The sequence below is a fragment of the Pristis pectinata genome, chromosome 12, assembly GCF_009764475.1.
Source record: "Pristis pectinata isolate sPriPec2 chromosome 12, sPriPec2.1.pri, whole genome shotgun sequence".
Lineage (NCBI taxonomy): Eukaryota > Metazoa > Chordata > Chondrichthyes > Rhinopristiformes > Pristidae > Pristis > Pristis pectinata.
Genome location: NC_067416.1, coordinates 8,640,635 through 8,666,196, shown reverse-complemented (window position 1 = coordinate 8,666,196; position 25,562 = coordinate 8,640,635). Strand labels below are relative to the sequence as shown.

The following is a 25,562-nucleotide window of genomic DNA, read 5'->3' as shown; positions in this document are numbered from 1 at the left end:
GAGAAAAAAAAACTAACAGCAGATGAGCCTTCTGGTAATTTATGCAAAATTCTTCAAGGCTGCAACCTGAAGAGGCCCACTTAGCATAAGGGCTGGTGCTGCTGCATACGAACTACAATCCGGCATAAGTTGCTGCCTTCAAGAAAGGAGAGAAAAGGAACGTAAACAAGCACAACCAATTTTAAAATAGGGTTTATTTCCCATTTTTTCCAGTAACAATGACTCCACACTAACACAGACAGTTAATTGCACCAACTGCACGGATGTACCATAACAGTTGTATAAAATAAATCACAGGCCATCCACAACATATAAACCCACATACAAAACTCATTTCTACCATGGTAGTGCATAGCTTAATAAGTGGGAACACATACTAGTCTCAGAATACATAATAGAACAAACAAGTCAGTCATGTCTGGTGTTTCTGCCACAGTTCTCCCAAATCATCTTGTTCCTGATCCAAAAAAAGTGTGGAGTGGAGATCAAGACCAATCTGATAGAGGAAAACCAGAGGGAGAACTGTCCCTGAGCCACTGGCTACTTTGATAGCTCATATTCAGAATAGTTCTAACACTTTTAAATAATAAACCCATAGTTGATAATATTTCTCTTTAATCATCTGCGCTTTGGTGGAACAATTTAAATAGAAAATGGTTTAATAAGTACACTAACATGTATTCTACAGTGTTTTTTTTGGGTGTGCATTGTTTTAGACATTATAACTTGAGGTTTTCCAGTAAAGGTTCTGATGGCATCATATACAAAGTATTAACCTCATTAAGTATCACTGTTGATTATTAATTGCGTCCCTCTGTTGCCTAGCAGGGTAACTAGGGGATCTCGTCAGTGATACTCACAGCCAGATAATGAATTTTCCAAAACACACCAACTTTAAAGATCAAAGCCCTTGGTGCCCTTGCATCCAATCCTCAGGATGAAACCCACACCTAATTCTGCAAACAAAATGGCATCTGAGCTTCAATGAACTGGTGGCCAAGTCTGTGATTATCCTCATAGAACAAGATAGAATATATCAAGGATTAACTTTGAACTTTAAAATTGGGTGGAATTTGTACTGCAAAGGGAGAGCTTTCTGTGAGGTGGTTGTTTTCAGTATTGTTTGAAACATCACAGGACTGATTTTGAATTGTCACTAGCAGGAGTGAATGAATGATATTATACAGGCAACAAAATTCACATAAGGAAACATACTCTAGCTTTGGAAACAGCATCACAAAAAGAAACATACTTTAGCTTTGGAAATAGCATCACAAAAAGCAGCCAGCTTATGCAGGGTCTAGTTCATCTTTTCTTCTCAATGGCCAAAATGTTGCCATTAATTTGGCTTTCGGGGTTCCCTTTGAAATTCACTATTATAACCTGCAGGATCAAGCTCTTGACTAAATGTCGTGGTCGAGTACATGAGAAGCTTTGTCCTCTTTCACCAGGAATGCAAAACCCAGTCACCGTCCCAGGGACTTCTCATGCTAACACTGGGAACCCAAACCAATGTTGTCAAGAAAACCCTCAATCTAATCACTGACTGTTTATTACCCGTCCCTGCTAGAGGTCTTCAAAGTGGTCCTTAGTGCTCCAGTTAATGGTTGTGGTGATGCAACAGTATCTGTTTTTAACAATTTCTACATGAAGCATTAATGGAACTATTATAAATGTTCCACTGAGCAGGGCATTAATGTTCTACCAATTATCTGTTTGCTGCACTTTCTCCAAGGGAACTTTTGTTTACATTTCAGCTTAGGCTCACAAAATAATTAGGAATAGAGAGCTTCCTGCTGAGAGCATAAATGGAGAAATCAGGAAAGCACTTGATTTGCAGCTCTTGTGATTTTCCAGCTGTTTGGAGTCAGGCTTTGCACTGGGGACACTGATGACTATTGAACACCTTCTGGACAGTTTTACACAGCGTCACTTTCATTAGGCAGTAACTTTAAATCCCCAATACCTTCAATGGTATTTTCAGAATTCCATCCCAATACAGATTTTGATTTTACAATGCTTATATGATTAAAGCAGTAGGATTTTTTTTGGCATGGTTGTGCTTACATTGAGATACACGTTAAACAGTTCTAACAACTTCTTTTCTCATGGTCCCTGAGCTTCAGCTGGTTTGGTGGATCCTAACCCTCTCTGGTAACATTTTCCACTGAGCATTGGGGAGAGGTAAGTGCAAATGTATTGAGAGCCCCCAGTTCCAAACCAAGGTTGAATAACAGTGGGTGATCCTGATTGGGAGTTGTCCCATAGATCATACAGGCACATGCTTACAGAAGTCTGCAGAAATCTACTGTGGAGGGAGGCACTTTGTTACAGCTGGCAAAGACAACCCTGCCAATTGTTATACATGGAAGCCCCTTGCTTTTCAGTGTGGACCCAGCATGTATTGACCGAGACCCACTGGAACTTAGATAGATCCTACATCAGAAAAGGTTTTGGTTGAAAACCTATTAATTTAATGATTCTTGAAGTTTTTCCCTTAAAGACTCATAAAAGTATGCCATGTTAGAATACTGGGCTTACTGAAATAAGAAAAACTTTGTAAATACCCTTATACAGAACATGGAAAGTGTGCAATTCAAGCGACCCAAGGTCAAGAATATATAAATAAGCAGTCTTTGGTCTTTTTCCACATGTTTGGCTCTTGTCCAGATGCATTTCTGGATCATGGGCAGCAAGCAAAAAAAGTGAAGTCAGGAGATCAGATCAGTCATCTTACTGAATGGCAGAACAGGCTCAGAGGGTAACATGGTCCAGGCCTGGTCCTATTTCTTATGCTCAGTTGTTCTTAACTTAGGTTGGTGCTATAGCAGATGTTGCTATTTTCAGATGCAGTAGTGCTTATTTCATTCAAAGGCTTTAAGGCGGTCTCTTTTATTAACTTGGGGGCGTTAGTTAAATATGAAGCACCTGGTTTCAAAGTCATTGGTTCCACTATGAGCATCTTGAGTCATTACCCCAAGAAAAACCCGGTTACAATACATTTGATTCTATTGACAATTACTCTAAAAAAAAAACTTCTAATGTCTACTAATTAATGTTACAACTTCCTCACTCAGACCTGAACATGAGAAAAACTGAAGCACCAATAATCAACCATCTGCAAGTCACTTATTACACAGAGAATTTGTTTTTTTAAAAATCACACAATATTTCTATTCCTTTTATAGTTTTGACTATCAGAACTTGAATATATTCAAGGTACTTCAAATACATTGGGCTACGGCCAGCAACTTCACCAGAAACTAGAGTGCACTTCACAAGGTCTTTGTGTAGCCTCATTCAAACGTGTGGGGCCACACAGTGCTTTTGTATAATCGTCATTTTAGCGTCCTTGGATATTTGAGATCCCCAAGAGGAACAGGTACCTGGTCCATTGTGACACACAGCACTGTCATGCCATGCATCTGAGAAACAATAGCAACAAATTCCTTCTTGCCCCAAGTGGAGTGATTTTCACACAGATACTCCTATTTGCAGTGAGAGAAATCAGGCAGTGTTTTGAGGCTTCAGACTTGTCAAAAGATTTCCACATACAAAATATTCCAAAGGTCACTGTCAGATATGTGCGCCAGCCTCACAATCACATGTTCCGGTGGACGTTTAGATTTCTATCATTACCCATCTAGTCAAAAACAAAACCATTCTGTGCACAATCTGGCTGCTGAGTTTGCTCATGTGTAGCAACAGTGACTGCACTTCAAATGCAACGTGCATCAGATTAAAATTTAGGATGTTATAACAGCTATTATAATGATCAGTTTTACACTTAATTTCCCATTCATGATGCGACTGACTTTGATAAACAGTATATATTATCACCGGAGCAGCAGAACTATTAGGGAGTTGTCGTGACTGAGTTTCACACACCATCAGGATCTGCTAATTCTCCTCACATAATTTCAAATTAGGGATTAAAGAATTAAGGGATAACAAGAGAGAGAAATGCCCAAATTTCAGTTTACTATTTAGTAAGATTACAAGTTTTTTTATTCTGGAGAGATTTGAATGTGGGACACAGACAGTGAGAAACCTTGTCTGGTGACTGCTAAATGACAGGAGAGGGGGAGACTGTCTGAAGACTCTTCTTCAGAGATTCAGAATTGAACAGTATTGTTTGATGGGAAGTTGCAATCCAAACAGAACTGTGTGCCGGTGCAGAATGAAGATTCCTACCAGAACAGACTGTAAAGCTGATTAAATGCAGACGCAAGGGGCGCTCTCTTGAATGGAAGATACTTCCCTATTGTCCATGGCAAGTAATCTCAAATTCTGAAAAGGCGAGGATGGAAGGAGGGCAGTGAACCAAAGTAAACAAACTGTAACAAAGCAGTATTTTAAATGATGAACAAAAAAAACCCAAAAAAACCCAACAGACTGCTTTGTGCATTTGTGAACCTTTCATTGAGTTTGCTGTGGACAATCTTGGAAGAAATGGATATGGAAGGTTCTAAGTTTAAACTACATAAGCAGGAATTGGACTGGATGAATTATGGATTCCCTGAGCGGTTGGAGAGGTTGGCAGATGTGTATTCGTCATGATAACTAGTGCAGTTTGGTATTAATTATTTATTCCCACTCCTAGTAATTTAAAAGTTAACAATTCCATTTGGAAATTCAAGGTTTCCTGGTCTCCAGGGAAGCATTAATTTCCACGTCATCCTACATAATATTTAAACATCTGTCAGGTTCTAGTCAGTCATTTAAAATGAGAGTGAAATTTACAGTGGTCAATGATATAAATAATTTGTTTCCCCTTTTAGCATAACAGCATCCTTGTCTTGGGCAAGGATACTTCCCTACACCCTCCTGGGGTGACTTACAAGCAGCTTCTAGGATGGACAGGTTGCAGGATGCTCATTTCAGACAATTGAAGGGACAGTTACTGTTGCTTCTGAGGTGAAATGTTGACTGTCTTGGCCAGGTTGCTGATGTGACAATGACCTATAAGCCTTTGTTGAAGTACACAACTTTAATAGTGGAATCTCTCGCCTGAATCTGAGCCTGAAGTTCTGGTTCAAGCCTGGAAACCTTCATGGAGCTGTGAAATGGAAAATAAAAGACAACACAGGTTAATGGCGACAAAGTTTTCTTTCCCTCCATCTGTCTACAGATGGATCTTGTGACATGCAACTAGCTAATCAGGTAGGCACTTGAGCAAATTGCTCTGGCTTCAGTCTTGCTCAAGCAGCCTCAAGCAATATCGCAAAGTGCCAAAGATGTTCTGAGGGACTGTCCCTCTCAACTTCTTCCTCTTCCTGATGGAAAGACAGAGTGAGAGAATGAGAGAGAGAGCGAGAGACATTGGGCAAGGCTATTGGGATAACCATTTAAAGCTAGTGGTAACCAGGCAGGTGTGAATGGGGTTGAAAAATGTCCCCATGAACAAGGTCCAGCTCACCAACAAAAGTTTTTCCAACTGGATTACTGATGAAGTTCAAGAATTTAATTATCTTTTGGCTCATGTATCCCTGGGATAACTTACTTCAAGACTATGGAAGTAGAATGTTAATCAACTAGGAATACAAGAACAGCAGTAGGCCATTCATGTACTACTATGTTAATGAGGTCATCACCAATCTGTGACATAACTCCTTATACCCATCCTTGCTCAAATACTTAACATCTTGAGTTAAAAAGCTATCAAGTTTTAAGTTAACAATTGATCTTGCATTAATTGCGCAGGCATTCCAAAGTTCGACCTGTTAAACTGTTTTCTCCTTACTGAAAGTCTACATCTCCAACTCCAAACTTCTTAACCAATAGAAGTAGCTTCTTTCCAATATATTGAAAATTTTGATCAAATCACCCCTTAACCTTCTCACTTCCAATGGTTATAACCCCAGATTGTGAAATCTCTTGTAATTTAATCCCTGGAGTCCAGGTTTCATTCCCAGGGTACGGGAGTCTAAAACTAAAAGGTATAGGTTAAGGTGAGAGGGGAAAGATTTAAAAAGGATCTGGGGACAGTCTCACACACACACTGACCCTCACTGGGGGATAGTCTCACACACACTGACCCTCACTGGGGTCCAGTCACACACACACATCAATCCTCACTGGGGGACAGTCTCACACACACACAGACCCTCATCGGGGGGGATGTGTCCCACACACACTGACCCTCACTGGGGGACACGGAGGGCGGTGTGTATATGGAACAAGCTGCCAGACAAAGAGGTAGAGGCAGCTACAATTACAATGTTTAAAAGACATTTAGGCAAGAATATAGATAGAAAAGGTTTGGAGGGATTTGGCGAAACCCAGGCAAATGGGACTTGCTTGGATAGACAACTTGGTTGGCATGGACAAGTTGGGCCAAACTATGACTCCACACGCTGCACTCCCTTCGAGACGAGTATGTCTGTTCCTGAACTGTTCCCATACTGCAGGTGTTAACTAAGTACGGCTTCGCATAGCTACGGCTTCCATTGCCTTGCACTGCAGTCCTTCAGCATTTCATCAACCTTGCTGCTTATTTTCTGTACATGAGTTTGTAATGACCCAAGCACATGGATCACTCAATCTCTAGGCCCTGCCACTGGCACTAGTTTTTCACCATTTACAAAGTACTCCTAACATTTTTAAGTCCAGAGTAGATGACCTCACACCTGCCAACATCAGAAATATTACATAAATATCATTCATAATAGCAGGAGGAAATGCAATCGGTCTGTATCTTTCTCTACACTCACTGTACCATCAATTCAACACATTCCCTTACGATGTGTCAACGTCACTCATGTTTTCTCCTTAATGCACTTAACTATATCAGAATCCATTTGCTTAATCTATTAATGGCCTGGAATTTCCTTGCTACTTCCCTTAAGCACTTGGTCCACACTTAACTTATACAGATCAACCTGAAACTTTGTCTCTCAGCTGTTCTGTAAGGCTCTGGGCAACACAGGACCTCTTGGCTGTAACCAGCATCATTCCTAGAACCAGGTAAACTCTCCTCCATTGATATGATTTGACTGCTGGCTAAGCCACAGCCCCGGGCTTAACTAGTTGTCAAATGGGTTTAATGCTTGTGAATGTTTCTACTTCACAAGTATTAAATAAAAACATTCATGAAGTATTCAAAATTAATCATGTTGTTCAAAAAATTAAAAATGATTAGAAAATTTACAAAATTAAAATACCAACAGAAATCTCTATAAAAAGCAATTAATTTAAGGAATAGAACTTCAACTTGTCACTCTGCCTTGGTGTTGCTCCACTGCAATGAATGTGGTGAGTGAACCTGCTCCAGGCCACATTCTCCACAGGTAAAATTCCCATCTGGGAAACTGCGGGACCTTGCTGTTCAGCCACTGGACTCCAGACAACATCAGAGTGCAGCTGAGAAAATCACTGGCCAACATCTCTCAGAGAGCTCTGTACTTCTCCAGTGGTGCACGCTTGTGTGCAGAAGTGCCAGGCTTCCTCATGGTTACTGAGGGAACTGCCAGCATTTCTCAGTAAGATCTGAGCCACAACTCCCAGCACAATTTTATGCTTTCATCTGCGCTGTATCACCCCAGGGGGCCACAATGCTGTGGTTTAGAAATGCTGCCCATCTCTGTGCCTTCACAACCTTGGCCCTGTGGCTTTCTATGCCATCGTTCAAATTATTTACAAATTTGGGGAACAGTAGCAGCTTGATGACAGTAGAACTCCAGTAATCCAGCACCGTTCAGACTGGTTGTGCCGAATCAGCAGATTTTCCAGACTCTTGGATGTTATTCCTATTAATAGCCCAAAACATTTTAAATTCACTATTCTTAAAAAAAATGTTACACAGTAGTTTAATGAGTTTTCTAGTGAACCCGCTGACTTTAAAGGGTGTGCAGGAAATGAGACCCCTGTGAGCTAAATGCTAGAATTTCCAAATAATCAGATAGCTGATCAGAGTTTCACGATATTGATCCTTGCAGGACTTATTCAGTGAAAGCCCTTTGGTCTGCCAGAAACTTGTCGGTCTTCCAGTACAGTGAGATGTCCGTAAGGGAACACTGCTGACTGGCACATTCCAGTCTGCAGGAGTCCGTGCTGAGGGACGCACTGAAGCTCAGTGCGGCCAACATAAAGGCTCTGTGGGGAAGGACCACAGTCTGGGCTCCTTCCACTGCCTCACATGGAGGGGCTGAGTCTGGTGGGGAAGCCCCTCAAACAATGAAATGCTGCATCACCCCAGGGGGCCACATAAGTAGTGTTGGTGCTGTGTTTTTAAAATACAAGTTAACATTACTGAATGTAATGACCATGAATGTAAAAGTTTTGCACCATTTCTTCTTTTACATATATTTTTTTATTATGAATAAAGCTTATTTTGAAATATTAAAAAAGATCCTTGCAGGACTCAACAACGTAACACAGGCAGCTGATGGACCAGGCTAATGCAGCACCACCAGGTGGCCACATTGACTAACTGCAGGAAGACCCACCAATTTATTTACAACATCGAAATACTGGATTAGTCTGGCTATAACATCAGATCTTTGTCCTGAAACAACACTCATTTCCCTCCCCCCCCCCCCCCCCCCCCCTCCCCTCCACACATGCTGCTGGTGTGCAGTACATCTAGCACCTCTATCTCACATCGCAAGTCTCTTCAGCATTTTGTTTTCTGGTTTTCTTCTGGCTGTATTGTGATACTGACAATGGAAGTGCTCCATCCTTCCAGACTGACCCTTCACACTGAACCCTCAAGAACCTGACACAGGAGTTCCCAATGGATTTTAAGTAGGAATACTGCATTCCTGCGCATCGATGTTAATGTATGGTAAGGCGAGGCAGGTGGGGATACTTTGTCCTCCAATGGCGAGAAAGCACAATTTTAAAGAATGCTTAGGGGCTTGTCCTTCCCAGGGAGGTACTGCACAGTCCAGCAGGCTTGGCTAAAACAGAGAAACACAGGGTGATGCCTGATGCATCCAAGTGGGCAGTGACACTGGACAGCAGCCATGACGTAACGTCACACACCAGCACGAAAAATCAACACCTGTTACATCACAGCAATTAGCATTTGTATTTAGATTACATTCTAGTTAATGTTTATTTACAAAAGGAAACAACCATCATGGGGGACAGCGAAAGGTTACATACCTTTTTTGTGGAAAAAGTGCACAGCACAGAGGAGTAGCGAAGACCAAGCTAAAGATTGGAAGAAAAGAAGACTGGTCAACAACATTATTCTGAATCTCCACGTTAAATTATTAAAAACAATGCTGGAAATAAGATTTCTTTTTTGTCACATGTACATCGAAACACACAGTGAAATGCATCTTTTGCGTAGAGTGTTCTGGGGGGGCAGCCCGCAAGTGTCGCCACGCTTCCGGCGCCAACATAGCATGCCCACAACTTCCTAACCCGTACGTCTTTGGAATGTGGGAGGAAACCAGAACACCCGGAGGAAACCCACGCAGACACGGGGAGAACGTACAAACTCTTTACAGACAGTGGCCAGAATTGAACCCGGGTCGCTGGCTCTGTAATAACATTATGCTAACTGCTACACTACTGTGAGAAGGCACAAGACTGCAGATGATGGAAATCTGGAGCAACACACAAAGCGCTGGAGGAACTCCGCAGGTCAGGCAGCATCTGTGGAGGGAAATGGGCAGTCGACTGTTCATGTCGAGACCCTTCATCTAGACCGGCTGGAAATACTCAGCTCGTCAGGTAGCATTTGTACAGAGAGATATGGCCACTCTCTTTCTCCCTCCACAGATGTTGCCTGACTTGCTGAGTATTTCCAGCATTTTCTGGTTTTATTTCAGAGTTCCAGAACCTGCAGCTTGTTTTTTTTAAAAAACTTTTTGATAACTATTAACTGTTTAATGGTCAACCTGCTCTAGTTGATGCCCTATTGAAAAGGAGCAGGTCAATGAAATGAGTGAAAAAGCCGACCAATTTTCTTCAGACAAAGAAATAAATTAGCTCTACCGTCTCCTACAACAACAATTTCCATTTACCAAATGCTGTTAACAAAGTAAAATGTCCCAAGGGGCTTCATGGGAAGGTTTTGTTACATAGCCTTTCACAGTGGAGATATTAAGATAGATGTTCAAACAGGCAGGCTTTAAGGGAAAATGTTAACAGAAGGAGAAACAGAGAAGCTAAGGGAGGCCCTTCTAAACACGGGCTGAAGCAGCTGAAAGCACAGGCATGAATGCTGGAGAGATGAATATCAGGGTTGCACAAAAGATCAGAACTAGAGAGAACCTGAGGCAAGAGTATTTTTGTATGGGCCATTAAGTCTTTTACATTCGTTAGTTATGTCACCTACAATGGGATGTTTGTACTGACAGATTGCTCAGAAATTGTAGTATATGTATTTCAGAACTTAACACAAGGCAGGAAACCCAAGCAACAGCAAAGAGGTTTGTGATGTACATATATAGATCATCATCAGTATTACCTCATTAATTCAGTAATCCTATCTCCATGTGTCTGCATTTTAATGCAAGTTGCTTGCAACAGAGATTATTAAGTGAAAAGCTAATGACTGACCACAGGACGCTGTTAATTATTCTTGCTAATGGCTGGATGCAATCACTATTTATTCCTGGAAGAAGCTACAATCAAGAAGCACTCAAGTTCTTCGTCTCTTCTGGACGAAGAATTAAATCTAGGCTACAATACAGAGAGCTGAAGTGGATAATGCCAATAATTCTTGGTGCTTTGATTTGGGATTACATCTACCAGTTAACATTACAGCATTAACAAACTTCCACAGAATCCATCCAGGAAAAATCAGCACAAGATCTAAAACGACTATTGTTTTTGTTTAGGCAACTTCTCATTTTGAGCTTTGGTTTCCAAATGTTGCCTTACCTCTATTGTTAATTGCTTAATGAACTCAAAATTATAGCTTAAAAAGTCTTTTGGTTGATTAGGATAAGAATTTGGTGCTGTATCTTTAAATGCACCTATGAATTTTTATGATCAACAATTATGTTTGTTATCTAACAACCATTATATTGGATAAAAATCAAACTACAGGTTATTTTGATAACAAGTCAGTTACTCTAACTCTAACCTACCTAAATAGTCTTGAAAGGGGAGACAACAGAGGTCAGAAAGGTACTAACACATGCAGCTGCACAGACTAACGAGTAGTAGAAGCAGAATACTTGCACATTTTGAAAGGGGACTTGGGGAAAGCAATGATTTGAATGGGGAAAGGACAAGCAAGTGGAACTAAATGGACAGTTCTCTCAAAGAACCTACACAGACAGGATCATTAAATGCCCTCCAATGTACTGTAAGGCCTTCATTTGCTGTGACTGTGAGACTTTTTTCTCTGCCCCTTGTGTATACTCAGTTACGGTGTTCACCGCCACCTCTTTTAATTTCCTTTAGAGGGAATCACCGGTTTAATCTGCAATACAACACTTGCCTATAATTTATCAGCTTCTTCAGCGTTTGATATGCCACTGTCTCCTCTTGCATGTTAATGTGTTACACATGCAGTTTCCCCGAGTGTTTAATGTGCTGCTAATGGTGACAATGTTATATAAATATAACACGAATACCGTCTGCTTTCTCAAGCAAGTCTATTAAAATTGTTGAATGATGCTCCATGCGCACTACCAATCACTCCTGTGATCCTGCAAATATCATTTCAGTATTACTGCTTCCCAGTTACTAAACAGAATATAATAAAAACTTAAAGCACTGGGGTAAAGCATATGGGCTTATCGATGATCAATTGTACGGTGAACCCTGCAAAGTAATAATTCAAAGAATAATTACATCCAGTAATAGATTTAATAAATGCTAACACTGGATATTAGGATTTGCATATCAATAAAGCAATAAAGGAAGTAACTTTACCAGATCCTCATTAAATTACTGGGTGTATTATTTAAGAAGAATAATCCATGCTGCAAACCATGGGTTATAGAGTAATACATTCTAGAAACAGTATTGTAGTGGTTAGCGTAACGCTATTACAGCACCAGCGACCCGGGTTCAATTCCAGCCACTGTCTGTACGGAGTTTGTACATTCTCACGTGTCTGCGTGGGTTTCCTCCGGGTGCTCTGGTTTCCTCCCACATTCCAAAGACATACGGGTTAGGAAGTTGTGGGCATGCTACGTTGGCACCGGAAGTGTGGCAACACTTGTGGGCTGCCCCCAAAACACTCTAGGCAAAATATGTATTTCACTGTGTGTTTCGATGTACATGTGACTAATAAAGAAATCCAATCTAATCTAATATTGGTTAGGGGTCCTGCAAACCACAGAGCGGGAATCACAAATCCATGGGGAACCAAGCTAACTCAGAGGTCCCTCTGTGTGTCTGTGCTCCAGCAACCATTCGCTATTGAAACCCCACAAGCACCTCAGTTGACCCACTGCGTCTGCACCAGCTATTAACTGGAGCTATCCAAGGTTAGTCCCACTGCCCATCCAACCACTTCCACGTTTATACTTGGAAATATCAAGATCAGCAAAACAATAGGAATGTGACTCACCAAAGGCCCACCAGACCGACTTGAGTTGGGGCATTGAACACTGGGAAACGCTGGAACAAAAAAAGTTGGTATTGGTATATTATTGTCACTTGTAACGAGGTACAGTGAAAAACCTGTCTTGCATACCGTTCATACAAATCAATTCATTACACAGTGTATTGAGGTAGTACAGGATAAAAACAATAACGGAATACAGAGCAAAGTGTCACAACTACAGAGGAAGTGCATTGCAGGTAGACAATAAGGTGCAAGGCCATAACAAGATAGTCCATCTCATCGTATAAGGGAACCATTCAATAGTCTTATAACAGTGGGGTAGAAGCTGTCCTTAAGCCTGGTGGTATGTGCCCTCAGGCTCCTGTACCTTCTGCCTGATGGGAGAGGGGAGAAGAGAGAATGACCCAGGTGGGTGGGGTCTTTGATTATGCTGGCTGCTTCACCAAGGCAGCGAGAGGTAAAGACAGAGTCCATGGAGGGGAGGCGGGTTTCTGTGATGTGCTGGGCTGTGTCCACAACTCCCTGCAGTTTCTTGCGGTCCCAGGCAGAGCAGTTGCCACACCAAGCTGTGATGCATCCAGATAGGATGCTTCCTATGGTGCATCGATAAAAGTTGGTGAGTGTCAAAGGGGACATACCAAATTTCTTTAGCCTCCTGAGGAAGTAGAGGTGCCGGTGAGCTTTCTTGGCTGTGGCGTCTCCGTGGACGTCTGCATACCACATATGTGGAATAAATGCAAACAGAATGCTCCCTAATCTAGAGGTATATGGAATGAATACATGTGATATATTCCAGGGACCGTAGTACAGTCGAGAGGTCGCTCCATTGCTCCTTTAGTCCTGCAATGGTTATTTAAATATTTGGTAGGAACTGCACATGCTGGTCAGTAGGGGACAATGAACTGCAAAATATCCTCGGGGTAAATTACATCCCACCATGAAAATCCCTATGTTTTGTTAAGATTCACAGTTTGCATCTCAAACATAACCACAGATTAAACAGCATAAAGGCAATGGCCAACACAAGGGGGCATAATTTTAAGGTGATTGGAGAAAGATATAAGGGGGACGTCAGAGCTAAGTTTTTTCTTTATACAGAGAGTGGTGGGTGCGTGGAACACACTGCCGGCAGAGGTTGTGGGGGCAGATACATTAGAGATATTTAAGAGACTCTTAAGATAGCCACATGAATGATAGAGAAATGGGGGGCTATGTGGGAGGGAAGGGTTAGATAGATCTTAGAGCAGGATAAAATGTCGGCACAACATCGTGGGCCGAAGGGCCTGTACTGTGCCGTAATGTTCGATGTTCTATGTGAGGGGGAGGGGGTGGGGCAAGAGCTGGCAAGTGATAGGTGGATCCAGGTAGGAAGGGGTTGATTGGCAGGTGGAGTCAGGTGGGGGAGGGGAGAGCGGAGACAGTGACAGAGGCTGGAGATGATGGAGTCTGATAAAGAAGGTGATGAGTGGGACCAGATAAGGGAGGGATAGAGGGCAGGTGCGACCAGTGGGGAGCAAGGACCTAGTGGGAGGAGTGTGTGGGTGATGGACAGGTGGAGTGGGGGGGGTGGGGGGGGGGGGGGTGCTAGTGGGGAAAGAAACCAGGTGCCACCAGCCTATTTTTGTGGTGTAAAATCTTTGTATATATTAGTACCTTTGTGTCAGACGAGAGATTAAAGAAAAGATTTCAACCAGGTCACCTTAAACAGAGAACAACAGGCACCAGGTGTTCTGGTCCTTCCCCATCAGCCCCTTAACAAGGGGGGAGGGAATAAAAAATCATAAGGAGTTGTGCTTTGGACCAATCTTCCTGATGCCACAGGGTCACATCCAGACAAACAAATCTATAAGGAATGATTGTAAGCGAAGTGCCAACTGCAAACAGCATGTTTGAGACTGGCAGATATTCCCAGAGTAAGACACTCCATACATACCCCACAAAAACTTCTCAACTTTGTCACAACTCCCTAAAACAGAGACCTTCATAATAGCTCTGGTAACATTGTCTTATAGGAGATTATATCTAATCCATGGGAAGGGAATCTGAACAATATCCGAGTTACTATTGCCAAGTTTTGGATTGCCAGAACTTCAACTGTGTTTACAGCTGGATTTTAACCTAATAAAAAACTTCTAAGAACAGTGTGGAACTTGTATCACAACATGTGTCAGAAGCCCCTTGACTGATACAGCAGCTCAGCAGAATATTCTTGCTGTCATGGTACAATTCATAAATTCAGCCCTTTCTTTGAAACAAAATCCTATTTGGCATTTACTTACACAAACACACACACACACACACAGTACATTACCTTTAAAAATGCTCTCTTTTCCAAAGCATTCATGATAACTGGGGGTATTGCTAGAGATGAGAAATATAAGGATTAGTAACCGGTGACTCAGAAACGATTTAAAGTTCATTTTAACCAAATATCAATGCAATTATTAATGAACTATAGCTTTTTTCTGGTGGTTTAATTTACAACCAATCCCATTAATCCAAATGCATTGAGGCTGATTTGGATGCAGGAACTTCAAAGAAGCATCTTTCATTTTCTTTAAGTAAAAATACAATATCAGAATCCCAAGTTGAAAGGCAAAACAATCACACACTGCAGTAGGACAGCTGTAAACAGTGGGAATTGGGAATCTTGTAATTTAATCCTGGTCTGTTTATGGTTCTTTCAACCTACCAGTCTATGTGACCTCCATGGTACAGTCCATTTTCTTGCCCTAAAACAAAGTTACTCAGGCTTCAGGGAAAACAAAAGGTGGCCAATAACAATTTATTACTTACCCATCTGATTTAGTCCCATTAAAATGCAGCAAAGCATTTTCTAGACTTTTGTGTCCTTCTCATAAAATACTTCAACGAAAGCCAAAAGCAATTGATTTGCGAATGTTTGCCAAATCATCATGAAACGACAGTGTTCATGGCAGAACGTAGGAAAAGGGCAGTGTGATCTCAGTTCTTGTCCTCTATTTTAAGGATGAAGTGCAAGCACTGACAGATGCAACATGGATTGTAGCTTGCTTAGGCCTACTCCATTTCCAAAGAGCTGTGTGTGTCAAATTAATGAGAGCAGCCAGAGATTTCTAGTGCGCAAGGCTTGAGACTAGTAGTCACCTTACTTTCAATGCAAACATTGAGCTGAATACTGGTTTGAAGTCACTTTCTCAACTCTGATTGCAACTAAGCATTGTGTGTGACATACATAGAGCGATCCATTTTCTAGGCTGGAAGAGAAACTCCCAACACTTCAATAAACAAAGTACGTTTGTCCCCAATATTATCCCCCTCCCCAAGTGCCTAAACCTGACCAGAAATCAGTCGCACAATTGGTAATTGGTTTATTATTGTCACATGTACCGAGATACAGTGAAAAACTTTTGTTTGCATGCCATCAAAGACAGCTTCTATCCCACGGTGATAAGACTACTGAATGGTTACTTATACGACGAGATAGACTTTTGACCTCACAATCTACCTTGTTTGACCTTGAACCTTATTGTCTACCTGCAATGCACTTCCTGTAGCTGTGACACTTTACTCTGTATTCTGTTTGTTTTTACCCTGTACTACCTCAATGCACTGTGTAATGAATTGATCTGTACGAATGGTATGCAAGACAAGTTTTTCCACTGTCCCTCAGAACAAGTGACAATAATAAGAGAATCCATGCAGATCATTCCATATGTAAGTACATTGAGGTAGTACAAAAGGAAAACAATAACAGAATGCAGAATATAGTGTTATAGTTACAGATAGTTACAGTGTAGGGAGACAAATAAGGTGCAAGAGCCATGACAAGGGAGACAGAGATCAAGAGTTCATCTTTATCCTATAAGAGGTTCGTTCAAGAGTCTTATAACAGCAGGATAGAAGCTGTCCTGGTGGTGTGTGTTCTCAAGTTTTTGTATCTTCTGCCCAATAGAAAGGGGAAGAAGAGAGAATGACCAAAGGCCCAACTATTGACTACACAACTAAAGCAACAGAACTCACAACAAAGTCCTGACTTACCCATGGCAGGTATCGCCATACCAATCCGAGACACCACAACCTGGACAATGGCTTGCTGTGCTGCCTTGACTGACTCCCCAAGTCGATTTCCATTGACGTCTGTGATTGGTATCCCATACTTAAGTTCTCTGCAAAAGAAGATAGAGTTACTCCAGAGCTAATGGTTTACTAATGGTTTTGCAAGACATTGAGAAGGCCATATTTGGAGTACTGCGTATTGTTCCAGTCACGTTATAGGAAGGATGTCATTAAATTGGAAAGAGTGCAAAATATGGTTTACAAGGGTGTTACTGGGACTGGAGGGTTTGAGTTAATAGGAGAGGCTGCATAGGCTAGGACGTTTGTCTCCTGGAGTGTAGGAGGCTGAGGGGTGACCTTACAGAGGTTTTTGAAATCATGAGGGGCCATAGATAAGGTGAATAGCCACAGTCTTTTGCCTAGGGTAGGGGAGTCCAAAACTAGGTTTTGAAGTGAGAGGAGAAAGATTTAAAAGGGAACAGAGGGGCAACATTTTCATACAAAGTGCTGTGCGTAGATGGAACGAGCTGCCAGAGGAAGTGGTAGAGGCAGGTACAATTACAACATTTGGAAAGGTACATGGATAGGAATGGGATATGGGCCAAATGCAGGCAAATGGGGCTAGCTCAGTTAGGCCATTTGGTCAGCATGGACAAGTTGGGCTGAAGGGCCTATTTCCATGCTGTAAAACTCTATGAGTCAAAGGGAATATGGAATAAGATTGCAGCTACTATCTGATACGTGGCCTTGCACGAGTAGACAATTGTGAAACACATGTACCAGCACCTAGTGAAGTGACTCAGCAAGTACTGGATTGTATCTCACTAGGGATAAGCTGAGTTTGAAAGATGCAAAAATCAGGTTTTAAAAGATGCTATTGATAAATTTATCTAAACAGGTTTGCTCTCAGGCAGAAAGATTTGCATTCATACAGTGCCTTTTGCAACTTCAGGACATCCCAGCCACTCTACAAGCCAAGGATGTGCATCTGAAGTGTAGACACTGCTGCAGGGTAGGTAAAGCAATAGCCAACTGAAATAAAAAAGACTAACAAATCATCCACTTTAAATGTGGATTGAAATGTTATCCAGCTGAGCTTCCATTCTCTTAGTTTCTTTCAGAGTGTGTTGCTAAACTTTTACTCAATTATTCTTTATTAAAAAGATTCTAAGTTAATTCAGTTCCCTAGCATTGATATAACACTTCAGGAAACTATTGCAAGCCACTTCTCTTGAGATGTGATCAGCAACTAAATGTATCATATAATCTGAAAAATTTACAAATGACTTTAATTCAAATCAAAGATTAAAAACATGGAAAAGCATTAAGAACTAATGAAAAGGGTTTCTGCTTAATCACCAAAGCTACCATTCTCTGATTGATTTGCCACAATTTCCACAGCCAAAGTTCTTTAGAGGAAAACTAGGCAGAAACAGCGGTTCCACTGAGGTTTACAGATGACTGGAAACCCTTGACAAAATTCTATTCCCTAAATTTGGATTAGAAAAAGATATCCCAACATACTCCCAAATGTTTTAGAAACTGATCAAATTTTTTTAAAAATGTTAACTTCTACACTATAACCAAAGTTAAAAGCAATTTAATTTTGCTCATCTTGTGAACCTTTTGGTATCAATCTTGCTGCACAGAAAGCTGTGGGATCATATCCCACTTCACGAATTGCATCTTAACTGTGATTAATTGACAGCCCTAGTCCAGATCAATGTCATTAATCCATGTGCATCTGATCAATATTCAACCTTCAAGCAAAGCCTTGAAAAAATAGATTAATTGATCACACTTTCCTCTGCCACTGCTGAGATCTTGCACGGGTGTGAAAGATTTGCACCCGGCTATTTTGCACTTCAAGGTTACAAGAATCTTGAGAAATGTAATAGTGGGCTGAAAAATAAATACTAGTCTTTTCATTAATGTTGGACATCCAAAATAACATCAGTTTTTGACATCAAAAAAGCCATTTGTTTTTGACTCCAAAAATTACTTTATCTCCTAAAAATGTCTTCCATTGTTCTAATTTTGGATTGAATTTCTTAGTCCAATTTTCTCCACCTACATTAATTTGTCACCGCTTTCTGCTTTGTTAACTAAATAATTATCTAACTATTAAACTATATCAGTGTGATAACTGCTGGCAATTCTGGATCCCCAATTTCCACCCTTCTCTTTACTGCATTTCAGTAACAAAGTGTTTTATTCTTTAAGTTGCACCTCATTTTCCATGCTGATGGATATCCGTATTTCCACACATTTTACATATTTGTATCAGATTTTCCAACATTTGCTACCCACCCCTCTCCCAACAACACTATCACTAGGTCTATTTTGCAGCAGTCTTACCTCTGTCGCATGAGAGGGATATTGATGCAGTTGGCAGCAGCTACTGCAGCAAAGGGCACAAAACGAGAAATCAGGGAAGGCAAATGCTTCAGGAAAGAAAAAGAAAAAGTGCACATGGTTAACCTTCAATGATTATGGACAAAATTAATCTTTCTGCTGAACAGTCAGTTACCCAAAACAATAGCTGTATTTTTACTAATACTTTCAAACCTGTTGAGTATTTCCTGCTTTTAGATTGTTTGCTTTAGTACAAACCAGATCAAGTCCCACACCACCAGGTTCAAGAACAGCGACTTCCCTTCAACCATTCGGTTCTTGAACCAACCTGAACAACCCTAATCACCACCTCAATATAGCAACACTATGACCACTTTGCACTACAATGGACTCTTTGTTTTGTTCTAATTGTGTTCTTTCTTGTATAATTTATGTTTAATTTATGGTTTTCTTGTGAATGTTGCATCTCAAATGCTATATGCCTGTGATACTGCTGCAAGTAAGTTTCTCATTGCATACATATATTCTTGTGCACATGACAATAAACTTGACTCGACTCGACTTGACTTGAAACCTCATACGTTACATGGTCTCATGAGAGGTAAAATGGCTCACAGTTCTGCTAGCACCGTAACCTTCACATCATTCCTTCAACAGTTAGGAACACCATAGAACCATAGAACACTACAGCACGGAAATCAGGCCATTCAGCCCTTCTAGTCTGTGCCGAAACTTTATTCCGCTAGTCCCATTTACCTGAACCCAGTCCATAACCTTCCAGACCTCTCCCATCCATGTATCTATCCAATTTATTCTTAACACATACCGGGGAAAGAGATTATTCTGCCATCGTACCTGTGCCAATTCTCTGAATGAACCTCCAATTCACGTTGAGTCAGGAAGACCCTCTGAAACTTAAAATGTACTTGTTTTCTCACTTCAGTTCTCATGAAGGGTCACAGATCAGAAAAACCAACTCTATTTACCTTTCCACAGATAATATATGGCCAGATGCTGAGAGTTTTCAGCACCTTCTGTTATTTCAGAATTCCCAACATCTGGTTTTTTGTTCCAATCTTCCTACTTCATGAGAAAGGGATGAGCTTCAACTCAATAATTTTCAAAGGACATTTTCTAATACAACTGGGCAGAACTTCCTCTATTCAGCAACTCTTTAACAAAATCAAATCCACACCAACTAAAAGCTTCAAGGATGCAGACTTTGGTTTTGATCACAAATTTTAGAGGAAATCATTAAAAAGGAGAAATTCTAGTTTCATGCAGGATAAAATCTGACCAATATTAAAAGCAATACCAAGTAACAATATCAAGGGGGTCTCCTTTAAAAAAAACAATACATCCTGACCGTGAAGTGGTTACTTTTAAAGATGAAACTATGCCTGAGCGAATACTTGGCTTGAGGCTGTCAGACGAGGAAAGATCGAGTAAACTTAATGATTTCATTGAAACCTTTCAAGCTGATGTAATGGATGCCACAGGCTGTTCTGTCGAGCTAGGGAAGCTAAAAATAGTCTCAGGAAGAGCAGCAAGTCATTTAAAATACAGATGAGGATAAATTTCTTAACTCAGAGTATTGTAAATCTTTGAAATTCTCCAAGCAGAAGGCTGTGCGTAGCAACCACAATTAACGAGGGACTTTTCAACACGATGATGAACAGATTTTTGGGTACTAAAGGAGTTGGGTATTAGGCAGGAAAGTTGATCTTATTGAACATTGGATTTCCAGGGCCCTGCGGCCAACTCTTACTACCTTTTTTTTAAAAGAGGTACTTAGACAGGCACATGACTAGGCAGGGAATGGAGGGATATAGACCACGTGGGGGCAGATGGGATCAATTTGGATCTGATTCCTAGTCGGCACAGACACTGGGACGGGGGGCTGTCTCCTGTGCTGTATTAGCTGTTCTTATGCATGCACAAGGCAATGTAATTGTACAAGACAACAACCAACCACACCTGTGCTGCAGCTTTCTTTCTCTCCCTTCACTGGTCAAAAGGAAAAAAGAATCACATAATTAAAAAAAAACAGAAAATGCTGGAAATACTCAGGAGGTCAGGCCACATCTGTGGGAAGAGAAACAAGAGGCAACGTTTCAGGTGGAAGACCCCTCGTCAAACTGAGAAGGTGACACACTTCTGATGAAGGATCCTTCACCTGAAATTTTCGTTTCAGGTTTCCAGCAGATGCAGTTTTTTCTGATTTTCCAAGAAGAATCATTGCTTGCCTTTACACAATTGTTTGTGTGAGGCAATTAGTAAAGGCATGCCTGTAACTCTGAAATTAAATCCTCTTGATCACCAATAATGTTGTCAAAGGTTAATAGATTCTATTAAATCCATTTATGATCCTTTGTAAATATTAAATCCTCTTATCTGTACCAAACTGGCAGAAAATTAACATGTATCATAATTGTCTTGATGCTTTCAAATTTCTTCCAGCAGCATTTATTTTCAGGACATGTGCAATGTTTGCCAGTCTTGACCATCCTCAGTAAACCCCACTTTTGAGACAAGTAGCAGGTTCCAGCTCTTTAACCCAGAGATCAAGAACACAAACAATAAGCAATTCATCTAAAAATGATAATGTGCTAAAATTTCTGCAAAGATGAAAATTCTCTCTTTTTGGCTGAATCTGCCAATACTAACAAGGTAAACAAATACACTTACTAATTTTAGATTCTGACAAACTTCTACAGATGTACAGTGAAAGGCATTCTGAATGGTTGCATCACGGCCTGGTGTGGAAACTCCAATGCACAAGAATGAAAGAGGCTACAGAGAGCAGTGGACTCAGCCAGTTCCATCACGGGTACAGCTCTCCCCACCATCGAGGACATCTACAAGAGGCAGTGTCTCAGGAAGGTGACATCCATCATTAAGGACTTCCACCATCCGGACCATGCCCTCTTCTCCATGCTGTCATCAGGCAGGAGGTACAGGAGCCTGAAGACCCCACCTCAAGGTTCAACAACAGCTTCTTCCCCACTGCCATCAGGTTCTTAAACCAACCTGAAAAACCCTAACACTACCTCAGACTATATTTCTTTGCTCTCTCTCTCAAAACTTGTACTACTGTCATTATGTATATTTTGATTGTGTTGTGCAAGTTATGTATAATTTATGTTCATTTAAGTTTATGTTAACTTATGTTTGTAATGTACTGTTTCTCTGCTGCAAAAGGCTAATTTTCATGGCATTTAGACCCTGGGTATGTATGCCCATGATAATAAACTTGAACTTGATATTACCTTAGTGAGAGACTTCAGCCCAAGAGCTGTGACCACTGCCCCTGTAGTTGCACTGATGTATGCCGTGCCCAGTTGGCTATATTGGGTTAAAGGAAAAGACATTTAGAGTGAATACAAACTACTTTTTCAAGTAATAAGCTCCTCTAGCCAAGAATTATCTTAAATTAGGTTTAGTGTTTGGAGCTCCAAACCTTAGGACCTGGCTTTTAACTTAAACCAGAATAAGACAGTAGGTATTATTTTCTTGTTTCTTTATATCAAGGGCCCAAAATAAAAATGAATATGAAAAGTGCAAATCCAGTCCAGAAACAGAACACAATCAGCAGTAGCCGGCAATTTCGGAATGAAAGTTATACATCAAATTGTACAACAATATATTCAACTCTATGTATAACCTACATAGAGACCTACATAATGAACCAAATATTACTGACCTTAAACCCATGGTGATCTAGTGCCTGTTTGCAAATGATGTGCATCCTCTTTTTTGGCCTAAAGTTGTGTGGTTTGAAAAGCAGCAGTGCATCCAACACCACACTGATTGAGCTCAAAACCTACAGAAAGCTTTAACAGCCAGCAAACACCCAAGCTTTGAAAACTGTAAAAACTTTGAAGGATTTTTAAATAGTTTTTAAAATGTCACTAGCATTCAGAGACATTTAAAAACTATTAATAGTGTAATAAATAATGATCTTTAACTTCTTTAAATTATTTTTAAATAATTGGGTCAAAATGCAATGAATGATTAAAAGCAAAAGGAATGTGTCTTCCACTTAACATCCTCAATGCCACAAGGACTGTTGAAATCAATGGGGTCACAGATTCTGCACAAGGTCCAACCCAGTACAGGATCCAGGAGGCGATACCCCTGTGCAAACCTTGGAGAAGCTCAGAAAGACAGAGCTCTGCCTTTAAACTCCACGCAGAGTCCAGAGACGGAGCACACTGTCAGACTTCGCAGTGCCATTCAGTAAGTACAAGTCTTCCACATTTGGAACCACTGGCATCTGCCAGTGAGATCAAAAAGTAGCAGAAAATGTTCACCGTAAATCAAATGACACTTACTTTTCCTTCTGTAAAAATCTCAAAATACTACTGTATTGATAGATCAGTCGCCTGCTCAGACACTTTTTAATATCAAATTGATTATGATTCTTCATAGAAGCTATTTTCACATATTTGCACATGCACACTTATTTCCTAGTGTGTTACACAGAAACAAATATCTTTTGAGGTTAGGATTATAAATGAACCCTAGAAGTATGCGATCATCAATGTTATTTCCAGCAAGTATTGGCATTTTCTATGCAACATCATTGAATATAAAGAACCATATAGTTTTTTCTCCCCTCCATTTACAGCAATCCACAAATATTTACCAAGCACAGCAACCATGGAGCAAGGCTGCGATTTATCACTGAAAGAAAATAGCAAGAATGCAGATGGGAAAAACGCAAATGAAGGAAGAGCTTTAATGTAAAATTGAATCACATCTGCAGCTTTAACTTTACTGGAATTATTCCAGAGTTGCCTACCCTACTGTCAGCGGTGCGTCTCCACTTCTGTTGGTGTAGTTAACGATTGCATTGAAGGACTGGTTGGCCCATTGCCAAAAGACTACTGCTGGGGTTGTCCTGTCAACAAACAATAATCAAATGAATCACACTCTGAGCACAGCAGCTTGTCATCATCCATAAATATGTGCAGGATGTCAGCTATTATATGCTCCATTCTCTTCATGACTTACTTGTTTTGATAGATACGATAACATAATTATTTTTCAGTCCTATTACCTTGATAGATTTGTTTGCTAGGGGTCTGAAATGCACTAAAATTTATCTTGTTTAAGAGATCCCAGCAGGGTACTGCGAAATATCCAAGAGAGCATTTTCTGTTCACACAAGGATAAAACCCAATCAGTTAAATTATGACTGCTTGACTGCAGATCAGACTAAGATTATGGGTCTCCAAATTAAAACTGCATAGTCCTCAAGCAGACACTATTAATAAGCTTCATATTACTTGTCAGGATACAGCCAGCCAGCATGTCCTGACGTAATGAGGGATTGGTTTGGTCACAATTTCCATCACTGACTTGTGATCATTATGATACTGAACAAGGAAGTAAGGAGGCTTCAAGGGGCTACGGACAAACTAAGTGAGGCAGCAAAAACATGGAAAATGGAATACACTGTCAAAAACTGTGAGACTGTCCGCTTTGGTGTAGGTGACAGAAAGTCAGAGTACTTGTAAAGTGGTGAAAGATTAAGTGTTGTTGTGCAAAGGGATCCAAGTGTGTTTATGCCTAAAGCCAACATGCAGAGGCAGCAGGTGATTCAAAGGGCAAATGTTAGGTAAGCCTTAATTACAACAGGAACTGCATACTGGAATATTGAAATCTTACTGCAATTGGCTGAACCACACCTGGAATATTGCCGAGAGTTTTGGTCTCCTTACCTGAGAAGGGATGTTCAATAGAGATCCACGAGGCTGGTTTCAGGGACAGTGGGTTTGCTGTTGAGGAGAGATTGAGTAGACTGGGACTAGATTCAGATGAATGAAAGGAGGTCTCATCAAAGCATACAAAATTCTTTAGGGGCTTGATAGACTAGATGCAGGAAAGATGATGTTTCCCATGGCTGAGGAACCCAGGACCAGCTGGCACAGTTTCAGAATCGGGAAGGGCCATCTAGGTCTGAGATGAGGAGAAATTTCTACTCTTAGAGGGTGGTTTACCTTCTCTATTCCAAAGGGATATGGAGTCTCAAGTCATTGTGTACATTCAAAACATAGTGAGGAAATCAGGAGTTATGGATTGTGCTGGAATATGGTGATGAGGTGGATGATGAGCGATGATTTTGACGAATAGTGCACCAGACTTGAAGGGTTGGATGGCCTACTCCTGATCCTTTTTCTTATGTCCTTATGAAGTCAACTTCAAGGAAACCCACTTTACTTTTCCCAACAAGGATAAGCATAGTTCTGAATCCTTACAGAGCAGGAAATCAGCAATCACCAGCTTGTAATGTGTCATCTATCTTGTTCCTACCTGTCCAAATGCAGTCCTACTTTTATCAGACAATACTAAGTTGACTTTCGACCATAAAGAAAATAACTCCCTTCCATCAAGGTATGACATACAAGAAGCAACTTTTAATTAATATGATGCTGGCTTCAAGGATCTTTCTCAGTTGGGTGTATGTGGGAGAAAAGATGTTTTCCATTCCTGTCCAAGGAGTGACTCGGGACGAGTGTTTCATTATTGGAGTTATCATCTTTGAAATGACACATTAAAGTGGGATACTAGCAGCCCTTACACTTCATGTTATTTGCATATTTTCTTATGACACAGAAGGAAGTTTTTCAGCCCATCAAGTCTACGCCAGCTCTCTGGACATCCCCATCAGTGCTACTCCCCC

The 25,562-nt window shown here is 40.8% G+C and overlaps 1 protein-coding gene across 1 annotated transcript in view; it reads right to left on the bottom strand.

Moving 5' to 3' along the window:
* Nucleotides 1-176: 176 nt before the first annotated feature.
* Nucleotides 177-25,562, bottom strand: part of sfxn3 (sideroflexin 3) — a 39,156-nt gene continuing 13,770 nt past the window's right edge. The window contains exons 4-11 of the mRNA XM_052027629.1: nt 23,679-23,777; nt 22,144-22,219; nt 18,878-18,963; nt 16,502-16,629; nt 14,793-14,842; nt 12,485-12,534; nt 9,109-9,156; nt 177-5,059 (exon numbers count right to left, since the gene is read on the bottom strand). Of these exons, the coding sequence (XP_051883589.1) occupies nt 4,963-5,059; nt 9,109-9,156; nt 12,485-12,534; nt 14,793-14,842; nt 16,502-16,629; nt 18,878-18,963; nt 22,144-22,219; nt 23,679-23,777 (634 nt within the window). The 3' untranslated portion in view covers nt 177-4,962. The remainder of the gene's footprint in view (nt 5,060-9,108; nt 9,157-12,484; nt 12,535-14,792; nt 14,843-16,501; nt 16,630-18,877; nt 18,964-22,143; nt 22,220-23,678; nt 23,778-25,562) is intronic.